This window comes from Taudactylus pleione, unplaced genomic scaffold, assembly GCF_031769625.1.
Source record: "Taudactylus pleione unplaced genomic scaffold, aTauple2 ptg000781l, whole genome shotgun sequence".
NCBI lineage: Eukaryota > Metazoa > Chordata > Amphibia > Anura > Myobatrachidae > Taudactylus > Taudactylus pleione.
This window is the reverse complement of record NW_028285183.1, coordinates 4,993,150-5,017,579: the sequence shown is the minus strand read 5'-3', so window position 1 is coordinate 5,017,579 and position 24,430 is coordinate 4,993,150. Positions and strand designations below refer to the sequence as shown.

At 45.8% G+C, this 24,430-nt stretch overlaps 1 protein-coding gene across 1 annotated transcript in view; it reads left to right on the top strand.

Annotated features, from left to right (window-relative positions):
- LOC148475100 (signal transducer and activator of transcription 1-like) overlaps window positions 1–21,033 on the top strand; it is a gene marked incomplete at its 5' end in the record, with an annotated part of 56,923 nt that extends 35,890 nt beyond the window's left edge. The window contains 4 exons of the mRNA XM_088457733.1: window positions 11,774–11,959; window positions 15,415–15,490; window positions 15,578–15,680; window positions 20,106–21,033. Of these exons, the coding sequence (XP_088313859.1) occupies window positions 11,774–11,959; window positions 15,415–15,490; window positions 15,578–15,680; window positions 20,106–20,126 (386 nt within the window). The remainder of the gene's footprint in view (window positions 1–11,773; window positions 11,960–15,414; window positions 15,491–15,577; window positions 15,681–20,105) is intronic.
- Between the last annotated feature and the right edge of the window lie 3,397 nt (window positions 21,034–24,430).

The window sequence follows — 24,430 nt, the reverse complement described above, 5'->3', positions numbered from 1 at the left end:
CTCCGAGGAGGATGATGGAGGTATTTCCGGAGCTCCCGGTATGTTTTATTTATTTATTTTTTTTAAAGCACAAACTGTTTGTATGTAATCATGTGTCGTGCCTTTCTTCGTGTTTTTGTGGCTTGACTTTGGGTGATTTTGAAGGTTTGCCTTTACCTCTTCCTGGTGATTTCAACATACACATATCATACCTCTGGGAATTTGTACCTAGGCCTTGTATTTTTGCCAGCCCCCCCTTTTTTTTTTTGGGTTGGGGTTTAGGAGTGATTTGGTTGTGTTATTTTTTTTTAATGTGGATTCCCTATTGTTGTATTAACCCACACACTTTTCTCACCCACAGAGGAACAGAGGCGTCGGCAAGAGGTGGCGGATTGTGTGGGGCAGATGCGCCAACATGTCATCGGCATTCTGGTGGCCCTCGACCGGCTGTCTGGCCTCCTTCGCCAGTAGTTTTTTTTTTTTTGTTATATTTTCTAAATAAATTTATTAAGACAAATATACGTTGTGGCTCATTTTTAAAAACCAAAACCAAGATAGTTTAGCATGACATAAGTAGACTGTTCCTGCAAGGATTTCCCTTTTTTAAAAGTTAGATTGTGTTTTGTCTTTGTATGTCAAACAGACACAAGAAACACATAACAGTAACAATGTCATTTCCCTTTTTGGGTGTAGTGTCAATTACATATTTCTACATTTTCCAGGTTCCTAGTTGGTGCGCAAGCTGCTTAGGCCAATCTTACAAATCCCAAGGTTGGGCCAGGCTTCCTTTTGGTGTGGATTGGGAAGCTGAAAACATATTTCAGTTTAGCTCAACTGGCGTCAGTACTGGTTTACCCCTTAGTCAAATGTAACTTGTGTTAACCTGGTTACACTTGCTGTTAACGTCCCAAAAAAGGAAGACCATTTCACTCTCCAAACATTTATTCACAACATAACAGAGAAAACAAAGTGGTCACTCCCAAAAAAAGAACACAGTGATAAATTCAAATACAACACATACCAAGAAATAATTAAATAAAAACAAAAAATCAAGAACTGGTTGACGAAGGACCATGCCAACATGATTCCACAAACATGGCGTTGCGATATGGGTTCCAGAATATATGCCCAAAAGGACCAGATCCAGGTTTGGTAAGGGTAGCAGGAAGTAGTGAGCGTTGGAGTGCCAAAGATTATGTGAACAAACAGAAGATGGTGAGAAAAAAAAAAAAAAATTAGATGTTCGCAAACAAACACAAACACATTAGGTATAAACACTGGAGTTTTGTTCAAACTTACCTAAAAAATCTGGCCACCACATCATCGCGTATGGCCCCCCCACATACTGACCTTCGACCAACCTCGGGGGGGCCATCCTCAGGTAAGGCATCCTCTGGCTGCATTGGGACACCACTCCTTATGGCAATGTTGTGAAATATCCCACACAGGACCACAATTTTAGACACCATATCCGGCACATACATGAGCTCGCCACCAGAGCGGTGGAGGCATCTGAATCGGCCTTTTAAAAGGCCGATACAGCGCTCCACCACTTGCCTGGTGGCTGTAAGTGCGGAATTATACGCACTTTGTGGCCCTGGTGTGGGAGCCAAATAAGGAGTGAGCAGCCAGGACATGCAAGGGTATCCACTGTCTCCTGTGAACAAAAATAGACCACATCAGGAACACTGTGTATCAAGCTTAACATTGTTATGTACTAAAGGTCTCCACTTACCCAGAAGCCACGCATCACCAGCTTGTAGGTTGGTTAATTTCTGCCATATCCCTGATTGCCGGATGACGAAGGAGTCATGAGCACTTCCGGGTAATTTAGCATTCAGGGACAGGATCTGGAGGGAGGCATCACATACCACCATTACATTCAGGGAGTGATAGTGTTTACGGTTTCTAAATATTGCCTCCAGCCGTGCTGGAGGCTGAAGTGGTATGTGAGTACCATCCACAACCCCTATGATGTGTGGGAAGCCAGCTATTTGGTAAAAATTGGCCTTGGCCACACTAAGGGCACCCATATCCAAAGGCATTTTAATAAAATGATGGAGGTGCTTGAAAAGTGCCTCCATCACTGCCCTCAGGATCCGGGAAAAGGAGGATTGGGAGATGCCCGCCACTATTCCCACCGTTGTTTGAAACGATCCTGAGGCACAGAAATGTAACACCGCCATAAATTGCGTCAGTGGTGGTATTGCTGTTGGACTGTCAATTTGCCGCTCAAGATCACTTTCTATTAATGAGAGAGTGTCTATGATGATTTTGGGAGGTAGACGGTAGCGTCTTAAAACCTCATCATCGGGCATTCCAAAAAGGGTGACACGTGTTCGAAATATCTGGGGCCTTGCATGTCTACGATGCCTACGCCTGGGACGAGTTTGAGGTTGGTCGTCTTCAGGGAGCAGGGCCAGAACAATGCGCCCCAGATCTACCTGAAATTCAAAGTTTACAATGTAAGGCTTTTGAGCCACCCCAAAAGTAACAAAAAACAACTTAGCTTTCTGATACCATCCATAGCTGCTTACATGCCGGGGTATTGTCATGATACGTATAAACTGTAAAAAAGCCAAAAATGAGACATCTAAAATTTTGAGGGTGAATTTTTATTTTTCAAATTGTTGCTAGCCAACACATAAAATAGGCGAAACACACATTTGGCCATCGATGAAAACGACATTGCACACCGTACGTCAAATAGGGTTCAAATGGCCCCCAAAAATGGAAAAGGGAAAAGCAAAACTGGTTTACATGATGAATAAGCCGCCAAAAATGCGTTAATTAGTTCGCAAATGCAAGTCACTACACCAACAGTCAAAAATGCGGTAATTAATTCGCAAATGCAAGTCACTACACCAACAGTCAAAAATGCGGTAATTAATTCGCAAATGCAAGTCACTACACCAACAGTCAAAAATGCGGTAATTAATTCGCAAATGCAAGTCACTACACCAACAGTCAAAAATGCGGTAATTAATTCGCAAATGCAAGAAAAAAAATGGACTTACCCAACTCGAATATATAAGATTTCCAAAAAAAAGGTCTTGGGGTCCGAAAGCAAAAACAAACTAAAAAAGATGAAATTAGTGTTAAAAAAAAATAGCTAAACAAAAAACAGAAGTAGACACCAATTGGCCACAAATTAGACTGCACAAAACTTACCAAATCAGGAAAGGATGTGGAAAAAAGCAAAAAAATGCGAACGGAAAACCAAAACAACTGTAGCAAAACCAAACAAAAAACCAACTCTGCCAAATCCTCCAACCGCAAACAACCAAATCCAAACAACTTAACCGCCAACAATCCAACAACCCAACCTCGACTCCACACACACCAAGCCATAAATAGTGTTTATTTTCCCGCACAAATTAAGGATGAATCATAGGGACGCACAATCAATGATGCGGCCGCAAACAAAGGACGCATGTATAAATACGTCACGAAATCACATTGAATTTCTGGTTGATTGCATTCTGGAAGCAGAGACATGGCTTCAGACCAGGGAAACAATGGCCAAAAATCCGGCGGTAAGGCCTTCATGCATTTTGTCTCAATGATTATTTTAAAACAAATATATTGGTCAAGTTGTGAAGTGGCTAAATCTGCATATTTACCCAAATAGGTGAGGAGGATGACATGGAAGAGACTGCTGGCCCCAGTCAACCCGCCAAAGCTGCCCAAAAAAAAAGGCAGCCACATTTCACAAGCAAGGAGATGGAGGTTTTGATCCAGAAGTGCGTTGACATCCTGCCCCAGGCAGCCAGGAATATGAGCCAAAGCCAGAAGTGGAGAATGTGGGAGGAGGTCGCCGTTGCTGTCAATAGGGTGGGTGATTATGTCCGTCTAGCCCGGGATGTCAAACGGCGGTAAGTAAACACTTTCCCATCCTATAAACAAACCCCATTGTAAAAAAAAGGATAATGGGTCCAATTTCATTCCACAGATGGGCAGACTTCAAATATCGTCTCAAGCAAAAACTTGCCGACAGGGCTAGGCATGCAAGGGGGACAGGTGGGGGTCCCACCCCTGTGTCATTGGAGTTGACAGACTTAGAAGAGCTGGCACAGGGGTGTGTGCAGGCTGTGGAGGTGTTTGGCGTGTCCAACATGGATACGGACATGCCAGACTTTGCGGCTCCTCATGTTGGCCAAGGTAAGTCTTGTGATGTCACCAACTCTGAAATGCTATTGTGCCAATATGTAGATTCTAATGTGAGTCTTTTCGCAATTTTCATAACAGAGACAGAGGCGGATGAGTCTGCTCCAGAGGGGAGCCTTGGCCGCAGAATTTCTGCTGGCTCTGCAGGGGAGGAACCAGTACATCCGGCTGAGGACCCTGCAGAAGCCAGTCCAGGGCGTGCCCCCTCGCAGGCAGTGGGCCTCCTCACAGAACTCAATTTTAAATCGGATTGCCATACGGAGATTCTGCAGAGGATGGACGCCAGTCTGATACGGGTGGCTGAGGCCCTGGAGCAAAATGCTGCGGCCAACGTGACCATTGCTCAGGCCCTGGCGGAAAATACCAGGGCCAACATCCGCATCGCCGATGCCCTGGAGCAGCTCGTTCGCCAGCACATGGTGGAGCCGACCTCCCTTCCTGCCGGAACATCCGGATCCTACACCTCTGGCACAACATCAGCCAATCCTCCAAATGTGCCTAGCCCTGTGCCTAGTCCAGAGGCCACAACATCTGCCTCTGGACAGGCCAGCCCGATGGCATCCCGGACCCGGTCTGGCGCCCACCCTCACCCAGCCAAACGGGCGAGAAAACGGTGAAAGCAATGGCGACTTTTCCCACACTCCTTCTGTGCTTGGCTCATATTCCTTTCTGGTCAAAACTTCCCTCTCCTTTCTTGTGAAATGTTTTTAAATTTTGTATTTACGCTTATGTTAGCAGTTATGGTTTTTTTTTTTTTTTTTTAACAAATATCTTTGCCACAAAAAAAGGCAACAAAATATTAGGCCAATTTGTTTGTGTTTAAACAATAAATTTAAAACAAAAAACTGAGATTGTATTGTGACATTATTGTACAAATGGGTTACATTTAATCCTGGCCCTAAAGGCAAAAACTGACCCTCTTAAAAAAAAAAAAAAGGCCTCTTTAAGGAACGTTTAAAAAATCACATAGCGATGCAAATTCCACAGTAAACCAAAAAAAAGGGGAGCTAATTAAAACATGATGACATTATTGTTACAATAGGCCATAACCAACAAATTGTGGCCAAAATAAAACACCAAAAATGTACGCTAATTGATTGTGTAATCATGACATTAGCAGCTCTGATTTCCACCTGCGTACGCTTTGGTGCTATCCCAATAAACTGCTTTCCAAACACATACCAAGCCGGTTTTCAATCCAACACTAATTACTTTACTGACCAGCCGCGATTAATCGCAGCACCATCGTTGAGTCCCGGGACGGAGGAGAAGGCCATCGCCAATGTGGTCGAGTAATCCTGACCCTAAGCTGTGCGAGCATTTTGAAGGGAAAGCGGATGTTCCAGTGACGTATGAGACGGTCCGAACACATTTGACGTTCGCATCTGCTAATGTATGTACGCCCCAAAAACGCCTCGCCACGCCTGCGTTTTTTCATCTCCACCCCCGTCAACACCCAAAAACGCCCTGTTCTGTCAATCACATTTGACATGTCACTTCCTGTACGCTATTTTAGGAACGAGAGAAAAAAAGCTTGCAATCTGCCGTACGCACATGCGCAGTGTAACACCGACGCATGCGCGGTTAGTCAACATCGGAACGCAACGAGCGTACTGTTGTTAACGTGCGGCTCTGAATGAGGGCCCTTGGCCCTATTTGCTATTATCGCTATTATCGCTATTTGCGGTCGTTCGTTTAAAAACAAGGGGTGGCTATTCAAATGATCCGTACGCACATTGCAGTCTGTTCACACCTCTAAGTCTGAACGAGCGAGGAAAACATACGCTCGTTTATTTCTTAAAAACGCCCCCTGGCCGCTCGCATCCTACGTCATGTCCGCTATTTATTAGATTAATCGAGTACATCGACCAGCGTATGAACTGCTCGCTATTCTTGTGGTTGGTGTTTGCTACCACAAATTTGCGAGCAGTTCTGGCTATAAAATAACCCAGTGACGTGAACAATGACGCTGCTGTTTTAAATATACACACCCATAAAACGCCCGTTTTGACCTTTAAGCACGCCTGCGTTCGGATCTCCACTCCCCATTTTCAAGCACCTTCCCCTGTTACCACCCACATACGCCTCATTCTGTCATTCAAAATAGCAGGCACTCGCTATATTGCGTACCAACGATTTTCGGCCGCACTGACTGGTTCGCGCATGCGTACTAAAAACCGTACGCATGCGCAGATGTGCAAACATCGCTCGGAACGAGCGTACTGCCGCTAACGAGCGGCTCTGAATGAGGGCCCTTGTTCCTTCCTATCGGCCATAACCCAGGGTTTGATGCTGGTTTTCTAACACAGACTTTCAAAACCTGGAACACACAGGGATTGCGTTACATATATCAATTATTGGATCTCTCCACAATGACTATTTACTCTCATAACCAAATACAGGAAAAATTTCCCTGTATCCAAATCCCTTTATTTATATATTTCCAAATACGTAGTTATGTCAATACTTTACTCCCTAAAATTCCCATTATACCTGGGAAAAATGGTTTGGATGATGTGCTGTCTCGCTGCCTCTCTATGTCATTTTCCACTTCTATGCTATACACCTATATACGCCGGGAAATAAATTTGGAAGTGGAGACGGTGGGATTTGCCAAGTGGCATTCCACATTCCCTACCATACCCCTATCCACCATTTTAAAATCTTTTGTTAGACTTAATAAGCAATTAATTTCGGCTTCATACGCGGAAATGCAGTATAAATTATTGCATCGTGCCTATTTCACCCCCAAATTAAGACTCATCACAGGTACTTCCACAGACTCAAATTGTTTTAAATGTGGTCAACCTGATGCGGATCTAATGCATTGTATGTGGCACTGTGTGGAGGTACAGAGGTTCTGGTCCTTGGTACACACCTATATATCCACCAAGTTGGGAATTGCTTTTGAACTAACACCCAAGTGGGCTATGTGGGATATTGTACCATCATCTGGGTCATCCTGTGCCCCTGGAGGTGCCCGTCTATTAGTAGCAAAGATTGCAGCAGCTGCGAAAAAAACAATATTATCTCAATGGATATCCACTGACACTTTAACGCTCAGTCTTTTACAACCTAGAATTACATACCTATTTAATATGGATTGGCTAGAACTATCCCTTAATAAAGACAAGGAAGCAGAGAAGTTCTTTAATATTTGGCTTCCGTATGTTCACACATTAACACCTCAGGTTAAAGACACGCTCCGTGCCGCAGTCCAACTCACAGCCTGGTATAATGAAGAAACCTTGTCTTCAGGTGAACCACCATTTTAATTCCTGTATTGTTACGTTCCTCATGGATACATTGTATTGCACATTACTGTTGTGGTCCTGTTGATGTCTTGTCATTTTCTGATCAACATGTTATATAGTTTATTGCGGTTTTACAATAAAAATATGTTTTAAAAAAAGAATATAAATAAATAACCATTTGTGCTGGATGATCTTAGGATTGAACCCCTGACCATCTGTTCCTTGGGTGATTGCCCTAACCACTACTCTGTCTATTCTCCTTAGAACTTGAATAACATTTGTTGCTGACCATTATACATGAATCTACACATGCATATTCTAATGTAGCTAAACTACATAAATATTTCAAAAGATGAAAAAGAGAAGTCTGAATTATCATACAATTATGACGAATTGATGGAAACTTGAATTGAGAACTCTAATACTAAAGTATCGTCACGTATAAATATTACCACGGATGTATTTATCCTGTGAAACCACAGAGTATACATGTTTACTAATATAATGTATTCTATATTGGTCATAAGAATGACCTGTCCCTGATAATCCCCTCTACAGGTATACAAAATACTTAGCCCACTTCACTCCAAAAAGACTAAACGATAATGGCCGACTATACTGCATGAACCCCAAAGGGACTGAAATGTGGTGGGCCATGTATAATATGATAGTAAGCAAACGACTCAAAATCAATGGTTTCATTGAGTCCATTCGGAAATAGGGTCCGCAACCTAAAGATCCAAAAGGCCTCTTAGGAACATAACCTTTTGAATCTGTCCCCTCCTCTATAGGTTGGCTTGATATGCTGAATCCCCAAAAAAGACATACCCTTAGGGTTTCCATTGTGATGAGTACTGAAATGCCTAGAAACACTATGTAATTGATATTTTTGGATAATATTTAAACGGTGTTCTCTACATCTCATTTTTAAAGTCCTAATTGTGCGGCCCATATTGGAGTCCACATGGACATTGGATGACATATATACAATATGTGGACTCACAGTTGATAAATTCAGTTATGGGAAACTTCTAAACTTATATTACTCATGACTGATTTTGTTCTATTCATTATATAGCTGCATGTGATACATCTATTTCGACCACATTTGAAGCACCCTTGTACTGGACTTGACAACCAACCCTCTGATTTAACCATATGTTGTTTAGAAATGTTATCCCCACCAGGTCAAACAACAGCACATTTTTTTTTAAGCCTTTTTTTGGGGGGGGGATCATTGGGGGCGATTCAATTCCGCGCGATGCTGAATAGCTCCGTGAGGGAGCTCCCGAAGGCCAGTGGCGTCAGAAGGTGGGTGGGGGGGGTTGCGGACCGCACCGGGTGTCACCCTTCAAGGGGTTGACACCGAAAAGAGCAGCATACACACCCGCACGCCGCACCTCCTGCCAGCACACCCCCTTCCTCGGCACCACCGGTGACCCCAAGGCCCTGCACGCTGCCGCCGGGGGTCACTTGGTTCTCTCACCGCGGCCGGCGTCCAGGGCCACACACAGGCACAGAGCATCTCTATGTGCCTGTGTATTGCTCTGGACGCCGGCCACGGTGACGTCATCACGCACGCGGCATGCTGGAGGAAGAAGGAGGCGCGCGCCCGGAACCCTCCTGGTGGAAGCCAGCCTGGACATCCTGATTCCTGAAGATTGGTAAATAGTATTGCACAGGGGAGGAGGCACAGCATAAGGGGCATTACTGGGGGCATTCTGGGGCCACTGCATAGGGGCACTACTGGGGGTACTGTATAGGGGGCACAGTATAAGGGCATTACTGAGGGCACAGCATATGGGGCACTATTGTCTGGGAGCACTGCATAAGGGGAGCTCCTAGGGGTACTGTATAGGGGGCACTGTTTAAGGGGTGCTACGGGGGTACTGTATAAGAGCACTATAGGGAACACTGTATAAGGGGAGCTCCTGGGGGTACTGTATAAGGGCACTATAGGGGGCACTGTATAAGGGGTGCTACTGGGGGTACTGTATAAGGGCACTACTGGGGCACTGTATAAGGGCACTACTGGGGTACTGTATAAGGGCACTATAGGGGGCACTGTATAAGGGGAGCTCCTGGGGGTACTGTATAAGGGCACTATAGGGGGCACTGTATAAGGGGTGCTACTGGGGTACTGTATAAGGGCACTACTGGGGCACTGTATAAGGGCACTACTGGGGTACTGTATAAGGGCACTATAGGGGGCACTGTATAAGGGGAGCTCCTGGGGTACTGTATAAGGGCATTATAGGGGGCACTGTATAAGGGGTGCTACTGGGGTACTGTATAAGGGCACTACTGGGGCACTGTATAAGGGCACTACTGGGGTACTGTATAAGGGCACTATAGGGGACACTGTATAAGGGGAGCTCCTGGGGTACTGTATAAGGGCATTATAGGGGGCACTGTATAAGGGGTGCTACTGGGGTACTGTATAAGGGCACTACTGGGGCACTGTGTAAGGGGCGCTACTGGGGGTACTGTGTAAGGGGAACTACTGGGGTACTGTATAAGGGGCACTACTGGGGTACTGTATAAGGGCACTATAGGGGGCACTGCTTAAGGGGCGCTACTGGGCCTACTGTATAAGGGGCACTACTGGGGGCACTGTATAAGGGGCACTACTGGGGGCACTCCATAATATCGTCACGCCCACCAGGTGCGTCTGGCATTCTGTGAGGAGCACAGTGTGACTTCTGGACTGGTAGGGGGAAGAGTTCGCGGAGCTGCGCACCTTGGTCCCGATTATTTATTTATTTTTGGTTGAGGGGGGGGTGTCACCGTGCATTACAGCACCGGGTGACACCAACCCTAGTGACGCTTAATTACTTAGTCGGCAAGCGGTTAAGTCGGAGAATGACGGTTCTTGCGACTTAACCTGGGTCTTTATTCGGCAGAACCGTCATTCTCCGACTAAAGTGCCGGCCACGAGGCTGTGATCGCCGCGGTAAGCAGTAATATAGCCGTGCGCCCGGCACTTTAGTCTGATTTCTCTTTGCATCCCCAGGGGGTTGCGAGAGGAAATCCTTAAGTACGACCAAATAGTGCGGTGAATTGAATAGCTCCGGGAGCTCCCTTCCAGGGCTATTCCGCATTGCGTTGAATTGAAATGTCCCATAGTTTGTTTTAAACAAATAAATAAATGTGATGGTAATATAACCGTAGATATGTTTACAGCAAGGGCAGCCAAACAGACCCACACACATTATTACATTGCCCCAAAAACCCACCCTCCCGCCTCCCACTTCATATCCCCAAATAAACATAGTACACCCGTTTCTCCTCCTCCTACCGAATCCACCAGACTGACTACTAATTAGTTATTTGCCACATATCCAAAATTAAAAAAACACCAAATTCAAAAATGTATAATAGTGCTGTAATAGTGTATATTAGTGTATAATAGTGCTGTAATAGTATATAATAATGTATAATAGTGCTGTAATAGTATATAATAGTGTATAATAGTGCTGTAATAGTATATAATAATGTATAATAGTGCTGTAATAGTATATAATAGTGTATAATAGTGCTGTAATAGTATATAATAGTGCTGTAATAAATGATTAGATTCAAATTGTGCTTACTGAAACATAATTCCACATAAGTGATTGAAGAGAGTGAGAGACACTTATAGGGAAATGTAGTTATTAGACCGGCGGACGGCATGCCGCCGGTTTGAATCTTGACGCTGAACGTTCAACACGGGAGTTAAGATAGGCGTCGCAATACCAACGCCTGTCTTAATCCCGACGCCGGAATCCAGAAGGACGTCAGCCGGAACAAGGTAAGTCCGGGGCGCCCTTTGCGTTAGCCACGGGGTAAGAGTATTAGGTTTAGGCAGTGTAGGGGGGTTAGGGTTAGTTTTTTTTGGGGGGGAGGTTATGGTTAGGCACCCCTAGGGGGTTGGGTGGGGTGGGTTAGGGTTAGTCACCCCTAGGGGGGAAGGGTTAGGGTTAGGCACCCCTAGGGGGGAGGGTTAGGCTTAGGCACCCCTAGGGGGGAGGGTTAGGCACCCCTAGGGGGAAGGGTTAGGCACCACTGGGCGGGGGGGGGTTAGGGTTAAGCACGAAGGGAAGAGACTTAGGGTTAGGGACTAGTGGGGAGGGAGAGGGTTTGAGGTTGGTTAGGGTTAGTCTACAACAAGGGAGGATTAGGGTTAAGGGGAGAAGGGTTATTATACTTACCCGACCCCTGTGGGATACCAACCATCGGGATGCCGCTGTCTGTATTTTGACAGGAGGCATCCCGACAGCCGGCATTACCATACCCATTCCGTATATACTATTCCGTGTATACTGCACATATATGACATGTAGTCAGTCCTCCGAGTTGTATCGCAGATTCATGCACCTGTATCATTGCAGAGCCCGTTTTCCACTCTGTGGAGCCTTATACAAAGAAGGAGCTGTCCGCAGTCACCTTTCCAGACATTATCCGCAACTATAAAGTAATGGCAGCTGAGAATATTCCGGAGAATCCACTGAAGTTCTTATATCCAAGCACACTAAAGGATACGGCATTTGGGAAGTTCTACTCTAGGCCTAAAGATGGTAAGTAGCAGCCACAGCTGACGGACCTAATATATTCTGATTCACTGGCGAAGTTATGGGCCTCTGCTAGGGCGTGGCGGGGTCAAGTTCCAGTGAGTGGACGGGCCAGGTGTCAGGGTGCAGCCGGGCCAGGTGCCTTCCTCCCTCTCCTTCCATAACTTTTCCTTGGAACATAGGGCCTAATTAAGACCCGCTCGCGAGCGCTGAGCGCTCGCAAGCGGGTCGATGTTGCCCAAGTGCGCATGCGCATGACGGAGGCGGCTCCGTCGTGCGCATGCGCGAGACCCGAATAACGACGGCCAAGCCGTCGTTATGGGTCTCGCACCAAAGGGGCACTGCTGTCGATGGTGAGTGACAGCACGCCCCCTTTGGTGGGCGTGCCAGGGGCGTGGCTGCCCAGACGGAGGTGTTCCCATGGGAACGCCTACCGTCTGGGGCCGGCCCCACTGACATCACTAGTGATGTCAGTGGGAGAGCTTTTGGCTCTGATAGAGCCAAAAGCACTCCAGGGCTTGCGGCAGCGAGACCCTACCACAAGGGTCTCGTCGCAAGCCCGATAGTCGCGATGGTCTTGATCATCGCGACCATCATTTTGGCAGCTCGCTATAGCTGTGGGTGGTCACCCACAGCTATACGAGCGGCCAGGAGGCCGCTCCAAAAAGGAGGAGGGACGGCCCTGATTCAGAGCGAGCGCTCTGTCAGAGCGTCCGGCTCTGAATCAGGGCCAGACTGCACACCCCTAACCATAAGTCTTTTATGATAAGCAGCAAGCATCGTACTACAGTATTTTGCAGTAAACTTCTGACTTCGGTGAACACTCTTTAGCCTTCTTTATTACCTAAGTAACCATGACATTTGGGGGAAATTGGAATTATTATTTCATGTGTCAGTTATGTGGGCGTAAAGGTTTCCGTCGCAGTGTGCCAAGTGATGCGCTTCTCCACCAAAGTGAAACATCAAGAGGCGTGACGCGGATTCTGTATAAACGTATAGTATAAAAAACAAAAAAAGCCAACTTTGAGCTGTATGCAGAGAGAAAAAGATATACTGTACAATATATAGGAAAGCAAATAATTAGTGCATCAGCTATGCGATCCCAGAAACAGCAATGAACCTGATGTAAGTTTCAAGGCTCCATTCCACGTGAAATTGTGCTAAACGTAGGAATCATATATTATGCGCTAATTTTATACCCTTAACGTTTCACAGTCAGTGCGAAGGGAAAATAGCAGAGATGGGAAATATGGAGAAGATGGATTGGAGGAGATAAAAGCCTATAAAGAGAGCGAGGATTGGGAGAGATAATAGAGAAGGACAGAGGACAGATTGGGACCAGTGACAGAACAGAAGCTACTGCAGGGGCGTGTCTATATGGGTGCAGGGGGTGTGGGTCCAGGGGGGCCCCGCACCGCACACCCTGCACCCATATTATTTAAAACTCACCTGTCCGTGGTCCCGCTTCGGGTGTCAGCGCTGCAAAGAACACCGGAAAATCGCAGCCACGGCCATTTTTCCGGTATTCTGCCCATGCGCAGTAGACTCTGGCCACACTCTAGTTCCCAGTCTACTGCTTCTGCGGTGGCCAGCCAGCCACGTCAGGCGGCTGCCGGCCGCTGTGGAGAGAGGAGGGGGCCCTGCACGGGGAATGCTCACGGACCCCTCCTCTCTTAAGGCGCCCCTGAGCTACTGTGATGAGAACAGGGTTCTGGGCAGTAATATAAAGGTTGCGCACGATTGGCATCTAAAAATGTAACACCCTATGGCCCTGGTTCTAGGTCACGCTATGACGATATTCATCGGGGGGCTGGCTAAATCAGATGCACGAAGATGTAGTGTATTATGGCGGGCGTGGCGCTGAAGGCGGTTGCATAGAGAGACGCTGAATCGTTCACATAGGAGGCCATACTCTGAGAGAGAATGTGCACCTAGCATAGCTTTCGCCATGTTTGCCGCATCTGGAGTCGCTCATTCAGACGCACAGATGGACACCAGGGAAGGGAATTGTAGCGGCGTTAGCATAAACTTGCAGACGCGTCTGCGTCCAATGACGGCCGCCGCTGCTTGTGACTCAGAATCAGGCTTTATGTTACAGTTACACTGTTCTTATATATTGCCAGGTGACCTAATTAGGTAAAAATGCTGTATATTCCTGTTTTTGGTACCTGGTATTTTTGTGTCCAAGCAGTAACTTTATTTTAGGTGCTGATATTTTTGGAGCGAGTCTGTACACAGGGAGTCAGATGTAAATTAGCCCCTTGCCTCAGCTAGGCACCGTATAGTGGTGTGATTACACATCTGGAGGGTCCCAGTTTGTCTGTGTTAAAGACAGAGTGGGAAGGTTCTAATAATATAATTCTTTGTTACATTACAAATTACAGTACTGTATATTTTTTATATTCTATTGTCCCATATATTTGTCCCCCTGACAGTAAACCATAATCTATATCTATAATGATCAGCTGTTTTCATGGAAAAGAGGTTTGTCTCTTTGCAAAGCCAGGAAGGGATTGGATACTGCTTGTTCATAAAGGCCATTGGCCCAGTCAAATTAATCCTCCAGACTGGTTGGCTCATTGCCGTCCACCACTCTCCTAGCTGGCCTGCCCAGATTACTTATCCGCTAGGATTGGTGCAGCACTTCCAGAGCTCATTTGAATCTATGGCCGGGGTGCAGCCTGGTCATAGCTCTAGAAAAAGAGCAAATACTGCTGTCTGTTTTCTATGGGCGGCATTCAATTGTTTTGCCCCTTTATGCGCCCGACAGGAGCTATTCAATTGTTGCTCCTGTTGGGCATGATCAGCTACCAGCACACCATTTAAGCTCTCAGCCCCAGGGGGGGTGAGCTGAAATGGACGAAAAGTGACCTGTTTGGGTGCCCAAACAGCACTTTTTGCGATCAGTCAGGGGTAGTAGCCACTTTACGCGGCTGAACCCGACCACTTTGTGCGCGATCAGCTCGAAAAACAGCAATAATTGAATAGCGTACTATATGTTCTATAGACGGGAGATCGGGTGCGCTATAACAATTGAATACCGCCCTATATGTTCTATATCGGGACAGTAATGATGACAGGTTTTGGTCCCTGTTAGGCTGTCCAAGATTGGGCTAGTGACTGGATCTCCAACGAAGATCTTCTTACCGTCTCTGCATGCCAAAGGCCGGAGACATCACACCCTGTTCCTATCATGTTGGCAGATGGGGGAATAGAGTTGCTCAATGACCAGATCAGCGCTTCTACAGAACATTAGTATTATGATCCTATGTTTTAGATCTAATTTTGTGATTCCAAACCCGTAGAGGTTCTGAGTGCCCTTACTTACTCATGAGGCTGCCTTTTGGCTGGCCAGCTAACATTGAGGGGAGTGAAAGAGCTTACACATAAGCAGAGTGTCCTCTTCGGGACTTAATGAAACAAAAGACCATGAACCCAACTTATTGATTGTTCTGCTCTAGCTCCAGAACCAATGGATCATGACGGCCCAAAGGGAACAGGATACATCAAAACTGAACTCATATCAGTGTCTGAAGTGTGAGTATCTCAAGCAATGTTCTCAGACCATAAAACTGTCACTTATACAGTTCTGTAAATGAACTGGTCATTTCTGTTTGTTTGTAGACATCCCTCCAGGCTTCAGAACGCAGAGTCCTTGCTCCCAATGTCCGAGGCGGAGTACGATGATCTGGCCAGACTCGTTGGACCAGCTGAATTTGACACTGTGGTGGGTGTTTGAGGAAAATAATGCATTATGGGAAGAACAAATTTGCAATTTGTGGATTTATTGTTTATCTATATCAGTGGTTCTCAACGTCAACCCCCAAGTGCCCCCAACAGGTCATGTTTAGAGATTGTGGAAGACGGTAGGATAATTACTGATCCAGCAACATAGATTAACACACCTCTGCATAATTAAAGACATCCACAAAACATGGTCTGTTGGTGGTGCTTGAGGACTGGTGTTGAGAACCACTGATCTATATAATAACCAAGGGTGGTCTGTCATCATCAAGAGAGGACAGGAAGACCGGTAAGTATAGCGGGGGGGAGGGGCATATTGGGGGCGGGCTGAGGTGATCTGTATGGTACATTTTTACAAGTTATTTATATTTTCAGTCAATCCTGTAACTTTATTTGATTGACAACTTTTATACAAATATATAAATTGTAGATTAGGCGTCCACAAATGTTTCTATGACCTTATTCCAGGGTCCAATAACATGATGTTTTGAGCAATGTAATCCCCCAACATTCACCCATTCATATATCTTTATCATGTAAGCACAAGGCTCTTAACGATTTACAATTGCAATCATTACAAACTCGTGGGGGTCCTCATATTGCCCACCGCCAAAACCCAAAGAAGAGGAACCTACCCTCCCTCCATAAAGCGTTAATGAGTAGCTAATATCACAGTTAATTCACAGAACTGGAGTAATACACTGTAATTAATTCAATGAACACAAACTGTATATATTCAATGCCACCCAATTTCATGGATATTCTAACCCGTATGGGAATGTGGTAGCTGTTTAGAGGATGCAATTTATCATTATCCATGTGTTATTGATGGGGATGGAAATTCTAAGGATCGGCACTGTGGATTTTATCTTGAGAGTTGTTAAAAAAAGAAAAAAAAAGAAAATTTTAATCCCAAGTGTTTCGATCACAATATAAAGGAAAAGAGAAAAATAGCTGGTTCCCCACCATAAAACATATTACAATTGCATTCACTAACAGTTAACCTGATAACAAGAACAATCCACGTGATGATCCCAACAGTTCACTAGTAATTTGAACCTAATGGGGCAATGCAGGGATGGAAGTAAAACAGGGCATATATTACTCACAATAAACTTTATGTACGTGACGTCGCCCGTCACATCACTGTCCCTCCTCTCTGCTCACAAGCGTACTGCTGATCACAATGCTTGTGACTCGTTCATCTTCTGAGGGTGACCTGCAGGACCCCTTCTCTCTGTGAGCCTGACCATTGCATACCCCACAGTTGGATATACAAATAATGTGCCTTTATGAAATAAGCTTATTTCAGTGGCCTTGGTGAAGCTTCTAAGTATTCTGTGCAGCTTAGCCAGGATAGTACTGCCAGTGTTCTCCCCAGAGCCTGTTTTCCCAAACCGCCCAGCTGTCAGTCTGTACCAGCGTCCGTATTATCAGCCGGGATGTTGCGGCATCAGATCTCACTCCTCACTCGCTCCTGCTCACTGTCCATCCTGCCCCTCATTAGATCTCTCCCACTTACCGTCAGGAAAACTTCCGTCCATACAGAGATATAGAGAGCATGTCTGCTCTCTCTGAGTGTTCAGTCCAGCCAGCAATGGGGCATTAATCTCCTGAGTCTTTATAATTAATATAAGTATGTTGAGTCTGCCTCTAACCGTCCACCTGCCCTTCCTCCCGGCAACATCATAATGCCATCCAGCTGGAAACATTTTCTGGGGCCAACACTGGTATTGGAATCCATACAGTCTCTTAAAGTTGGGTTCTTTGCTGTAATTAATGATCCACGGCAGCTTTCCGGAGCCATCCATGCCATTGGGCTTCAACCTTATTGAACAACCACTCTGGGTTTATTGGGAAGCGAAATCCCCACTCCTGCACCACTGTGCTCCCTAACACCTCCTAGAGCCAGCTGAGGGACAGCACGTGGTTCTCGAAGTCGCTTATGGCCTTCTTCCTGGCTCCGCTTCAGTTCACTTTGGGCCAGCTGCTTAACCCTCCTTTATAATCCTCGGTTATAGTCTAGAGCTCCTGGCTGGAAGCAACCACAACATAGTCAACAAGCATGCCTTGCTGATGGACAGGCCTCTTACCTCTTGTGTAGAATGACCCGTTGGTGAGTACAATCTCACTATCTACGTTGTCCTCTTATAACTTCCACTACGTCAGGACACAGCAACTCGTTTTTCTCGGCCACCGACGAGCCTGGCATGTCCTATTCTCCTCTTGTAATCCACAACTGCACATTACGCTACTGACGCCTTTCTCCCACAGAATGAGAATCAGAGGAGTCTGCATTTCCAGGGCCGCAACTAGGGGGGGGGCTAGAGGTGCACGTGCACCGGGTGCTGGAATGCAGGGGGTGAAAAAGGGATAACTAACAGTGGCTTGGGGACTGGAGAGTCAGAAAACGGCCATCCAAGGAGGCGACAGATGCTAGAGGTCCTTACTGGACCTCTAGTGTCTGTTAGGCCAGTGCAAGTGCCGGGAGAAGATGCTGAAAGCTGCATCTTCTCCCATGAAACCCCCTGGCAACGAGCATAAATCCCATGGCAATGAGCATAAACCCTCTGGCAATGAGCATAAACCCCCTGGCAACGAGCATGAAACCCCCTGGCAACGAGCATGGAACCCCTGACAACAAGCAGGTAATTTTAAAGTAATTAGAAGCCTTACTGTGGGGCATAAAATGGTGTCGGGCAAATATGTAAGTGGCACTTTGGTAATAGGCATTTACAGTGTGTGGCATAATGTGTAATGGGCATTATGGTGTGTGGAATAATGTAAGTCACTATACCAGGGATGTTTGACTAGTGCACTGCCTTATAGAGGAGCAAGGACAAAATCCAGGTACGGGAAGGGAGGGGGCGCAAAATTGCTACCTTGCACCGGGTGACAGATATCCTAGTTTCGGCCCTGGCATTTTCCAACAGCATGAAGGTAGAAATTCTTATAATTCACACAGGACTTGTATCTGTCCTCCCCAGTGTGTCAACAAAATATACCCAACCCTTTGCAGGCGATCCAGAAGGGGAGATAAAGGTCTGAAGGTGCAGAGAATTGTGGCCCTGAAAGGCTTCATGCACATTACAATCTACGATGTAGACGAACATTTGTTAATTACAAGTGAAAAGACATATATGCATAGAAAGTGACAAGTGGGTGTCAAAAATGGATTTAGACACAGGATGATAATAATGAAATATAGGGGGAAAGCGTGTCAAATGAACCATTTGAGTTCAAAATCCTTGTTCAACCCTTCTGTTATAAGTGTCTTGAGATTGTAGATCCATTTCATTTTGGATTTTGCAAGTTTGGTCTCTACATCCCTATCTCTCCAGGTAGACTTCACATGTTGTATCCCCATAAAGTTTATAATACTTCTTGGAGAACAATTGTGCAATTTTTTTGAAATGTTCTGATAGGGAATGGGTCTCCGTCCCCTTTCAAATATTTCTTAGATGTTCATTCAACCGAGTTTTCAATGCTCTTGACGTACTGTACGTCCAATATAAAAAAGTCCACATGAACATTCAGTCAGGTAAATCACATTGGTGGTGTGGCAGGTGATACTATTTATGTGTTTTTACATGTTGGCCAATTTTAGGCATATATGAAATAAATCTGTTTGAATTTATGACAATATCACGCTATGTTATGTGTGCTTTTATTTTCATGTTGAAAAACTCCACTTGAAAACCCTATCTACAAGGGAAAGTAATATGTTCCTTTTTTTCTATTATTGTGTGAGATTTTAGCGCCACCTGGAGGTCACACACACTTTTTTCACTTGATCTTTTTTAAATTAGGTGTTTTAAGGTGTCCACGTGTGTTCCATCTAGGGCTGCTTTACTGGCGCTAACAGGGCCGGCTCCATGGGTCGGAGCACCCTGTGCCGGCTCTCTGTAATGCGCCCTTACAGCGAAAATGGGGGCGTGGCCTAATTACCATAGGCCACGTCTACTACGTGACGTTATTTGGAGGCGTGCCCACATGGCTTGGGGAGAGCCTCACTAGCTGGGCTTCCATTCAGACTCCGGGCTCCCCAACCTCCCGATTTGAGCACCCGCGGGCCACTTCGGCCCACGGGTGGAACAGCGGGACAGTAATGTCCAGCTGAAATCGGGATGTTGGGGAGGAGTGCGCCCTCTATGGGTGGTGCCCCTGTGCGACAGCACTGGTCGAACACCCCTAGAGCCGGCCCTGGGCGCTAAGGGAGTAGTATTGTTGTTTCTTAATATTTTTGAATTATAAATATATTTTGGGATGTGTGTTATTAAAGAGACGGGTGGGGTAAAGGGGTTGAATATGTTATCCGTTTATTCTCAAGCATTCTTTTATAGATCCATTAATATGAAAAAGCTTCTTCTAATGTAATAATTTATTATAACTGTTTTGCATTCAACAGATGTCAACTTACAACGGCTAAACAGCTTCCATATTATCTCAAAACATCACAAGAACCGAAAGATCCGTCAGACACAACGTTGTAAAAGTAGCTCTTTGTGTCTTCAAGTATTCAGGAAGCCTTCTCTTCCTGCGTATATCTTCTGCTAAAGAAACGCGTGATTATGGGCCTGATTCAGAGCCGTTCGCTATTTGTGGTCGTTCGTTCAAAAACAAGGGGTGGCTATTCAAATGATCCGTTCGCAAATTGCAGTCTGTTCCCACCTCTAAGTCTGAACGAGCGAGCAAAACATACGCTCGTTTTTTTGATAAAAACGCCCCCTGGCCGCACGCACCATACGTCATGTCCGCTATTTATTAGATTAATCGAGTACATCGTACAGCGTATGAACTGCTCGCTATTCTTGTGGTTGGTGTTTTCAACCGCTATTTTGCGAGCAGTTCTGAGTTAAAAAAAAACAAGTGACGTGGTCAATGACGCTGCTGTATTAATTATGCACTCCCTTAAAACGCCCGTTTTGACCTTTAAGCACGCCTGCGTTCGGATCTCCACTCCCCGTTTTCAAGCACCTTCCCCTGTTACCACCCACATACGCCTCATTCTGTCACTCAAAATAGCAGGCCCTCGCTATATTGCGTACCAACGATTTTCGGCCGCACTGATTGGTTCGCGCATGCGTACTAAAAACCGTACGCATGCGCAGATGTGCGAACATCGCTCGGAACGTGCGTACTGTCGCTAGCGAGTGGCTCTGAATGAGGGCCTATGTCGCTTACGATAGATCCATGTTATTCGCTAAAGCTGTGTGTAATGCCCTATGTGCATGGCTGAATGTGTTCGTGTGGAGGACTAGGACATATAAAAATCACTTTTAAAATTATTAATTCAACCTTAATAATAATAATAATAAATGTATATTAATAACATATATTCACTGTATTCTGACTGTTATATACTTCTAGGCATACAGCCCTGATGGTTTAAATTAAGTCATTTATTTAGCATTATTAGTAACACAATTGAGACACGGTTACAGCAGATTTATTGGTTTTCGATTCCACAAAGACGAAGGAGAGTCTTATCTGCTGCCGGGAATTAGAGAAGAGACATTTTGCGAGTGCTATGCCCAGTATTGAGGGTGAAGATTCAGATTACACCGTGATTTATTACAGATAAATAACTAACGGAAGGGTAGACGGCTAGACAGTAACACTTTAGCTTAGCATAGCTGGGGAGCAATACTTGTGTGCAGGGGTCATCACTTACGTCCTCCGTTGGCATTAATGTGTTACTGTTGTCTCACCCAATGATCTGCACTAGAGCACTTGGAGAGAACAAGAGCCTGGTCCATAAATAAAGGTCATCAGCCAGCAGACACAGGCCCTGATTTAGAGGTGGATGCTGATGCTTCCGCATTGGCGGCCGCCCGTATGCGACTTTATGCAAATGCTGCAACAAAGTCCTTCCCTTGTGTACAGCCGTGCCTATGGTTGTGCAAAGACTGAGATGCGCATTTTCAGCGTCCGTACACGCAGTAATACCGACAGGTGTGTCCTAGGTCAGGTGCAGGTTCTCCTTCTGTGGCACACCCGCAAAACGCCCACGTCCGACATTCTGTCCACCTCTGAATCATGCCCACACTCGCCTCCTCTTCGGGCTGGCAGGGAGACTGGGAAGGTGTTGAGTGTAACCTTGTGTTCAAAGTATCCCCACTGTTACCATGTGTACTTCATTGCATTATATATGACTTTGTAATGATCCATTTGTAAAAGTGGCCAGGTGGGTTCTGGGTAATTATCGGGTGGGTTCTTGCTCACACGTCCTGCAGCAGTTCCATGTCCTGCCGGGAGAGAGGATGTCCTGACCAGCTGGCAGCCAGATTGTGGGAATAAGTCATTGACAGGATTAAACGGAGAGTTGACTAGTCCTTATCCAAACCCTGACTCTTGGGGTCCCATTGTTCTGGGCTTTGGAGAGATAGATCCTCCGGAGTAGTACCAGCAGGGGACCTGTGGGTGTGTTAAAGTAACCATCCCTATCTTAGACCACCCTGGCCTAGCCCCATTAGCGTGGAAACCAAATGAATGGTTAGAAGGACAGGTTCGGGCTGAGAGGGGGGTAACATTGGGGACAGTGTAGGTGTTGACGTTGCGGTTTCTGCTGCACCGAGCTTCCTCTTATCTCTAGGCTAAAGGTGCCCATGCACGGTGCGATGCGCCTTGTAGGGCGACTGCCGATCCGTCGGCAGACGGATCGTGCCGTCTCAGTGCGGTCCCCGCTGACCTCACGATATGCCGGCTCCCCCCTCCTCTATCTGAGTGGGATCATACATCGCATCCCAGATCTGATGAACCTGCGGGAAGATGTGTGGATGTGATGTACGATCCTGCGGGAGCGCGCAGCATGATATCAGGTACGATATCGTGCCCATACACGGCACGATGTAGCACCTATATTGAGCCGATCCGTCAGATCGCCACGTATATCGTGTCGTGTATGGCCTGCTTAATTTAAACCAAGTGCTCCCTTGTTACAACGGCTCTCAATATCGCTAAAAAGCTAATTATGTCTGTGTATATGTGTTATAGCTGACATGCTTTTGGGTGCAGCACAGTTTTATATATACGATATATGAAAATAAACTAATTTAAGCCAAGCGCTGTCTTGTTAAAGCAGCTTTTTTCCTCTTATCTGTATCAGAGATCACTGTAGCCCCACTATTTGGTAAATCTTCAGGGAGAGGGAGACCGTGAGCCTGACTTCTGTCATTGCTGGTATGGGACACAAGAACTAAGGTGACTAACAGTTTGTGGGGTAAAGAGCAGCTAGTGCCTGGCTTTTATGTAATACTGTATTTTCAGCATTGTATTTGTGCACAATAAAAGTACTTTGTTCTCTCTAACTGTTGTTTCCTTATTGAACTTTGAACTCACAAGGGCTCTGGGTACCATCTAATTACATGTAAGGTACCTGTAGGGGGCAGGATCTACTTATGACATGTTCCAGGGATTTTCATAACTATTAGTACTAGAGGGCAGCTACCACACTATCTGGAACTTGCTCAAAGCTTTAACCTGTACTTGAACTGAGGGCCTGATTCAGATCCGGTCGCAAGCGGTGAGCGCTCGCAACCGGGTCGATGTCAGTGGAGAGATTCCGGCTCTGTTAGAGCTGAAATCTCTCTGGGGCTTGCGGCAACGAGACCCTACCACAAGGGTTTCGTCGGAAGCCCGATGGTCACGATGGTCTTGACCATCGCGACCATCTTCCTGGCCACTCGCTATAGTGGTCACCCACAGCTATGCGAGCGGCCAGGAGGCCGTTCTAAAAAAGAAAAAAAAGACCGGCCCTGATTCAGAGCGAGCGGCTCTGAATCAGGGCCTGAGTTCCAGGCTGGCAACATGGGACTTTAATAAGTATAACAGACTGGAGTAAGACATGAGGAAGGGGAAATTGACCAGCAATGTGCTGTAGGCTATTAGGGGAAGTGCCAGTACCATTGCCCCCAGAAACTCTACATAACCATCAGGCAGACTTAAGGGGAGCAAAGTTGACCCGGCTAGGGTTGGTTTCAGAGTCAACATGTTTAATGGATATTGACCCCCGACCTACACATGTGTGAAGGCACAATGGGGTTGGAATGACAGTGACAGAAATGGTGGTATTTGGGATCTAAATTAACTTGCAAATCTCTTTAAAGCTCACCAAGTCCAGAGCTCCCAGGCCTGCAGGGCGTATTCCAAGGTGAAGATGATATTCCTTGCCATTTTATAGGTTACGCCGAATTGTTGTTGGAAACACACCTGTGATAATTCAGCAATCTATCCCAATGGGGAAACATATCTGGAAAAAGTCAAGATTCTGGGGAATGAAGCTCCCCCACATAGTATACAAGCCACCTGACGAGGGCCTGCATTAGATGGATGGATGGATGGAAGGCCACCATGGTGGAACAGATACATAGACTCCTAATTCTAGAACAGCTGCTCCTAAATTTGGCCCCAGAGAGCCTCATGTTTGGCAATACAAATGAAATGCTGGAGTTTAGTGAAGACACAAGTCACTCCTTTACTTTGTGATTATTTTTCCAAGATCTTCTGGAGGTCACCTATTTATTGATTTGCAGGAAACAGTATGTATTGAATCTGCAGATGCAGAGATTATTACATTGTTACAGAGAGCTGACTACGGAGGGATCATCTCTGCCAAATCATAGTACTAAAATCCATGTGAATAAGATCTATTGATGCAATCAAATCATTTGAGGAGTTCTGAATGGAGTTATAATATTATGTTGAACTGTTACTTTGCTATTTTGCCTCTTT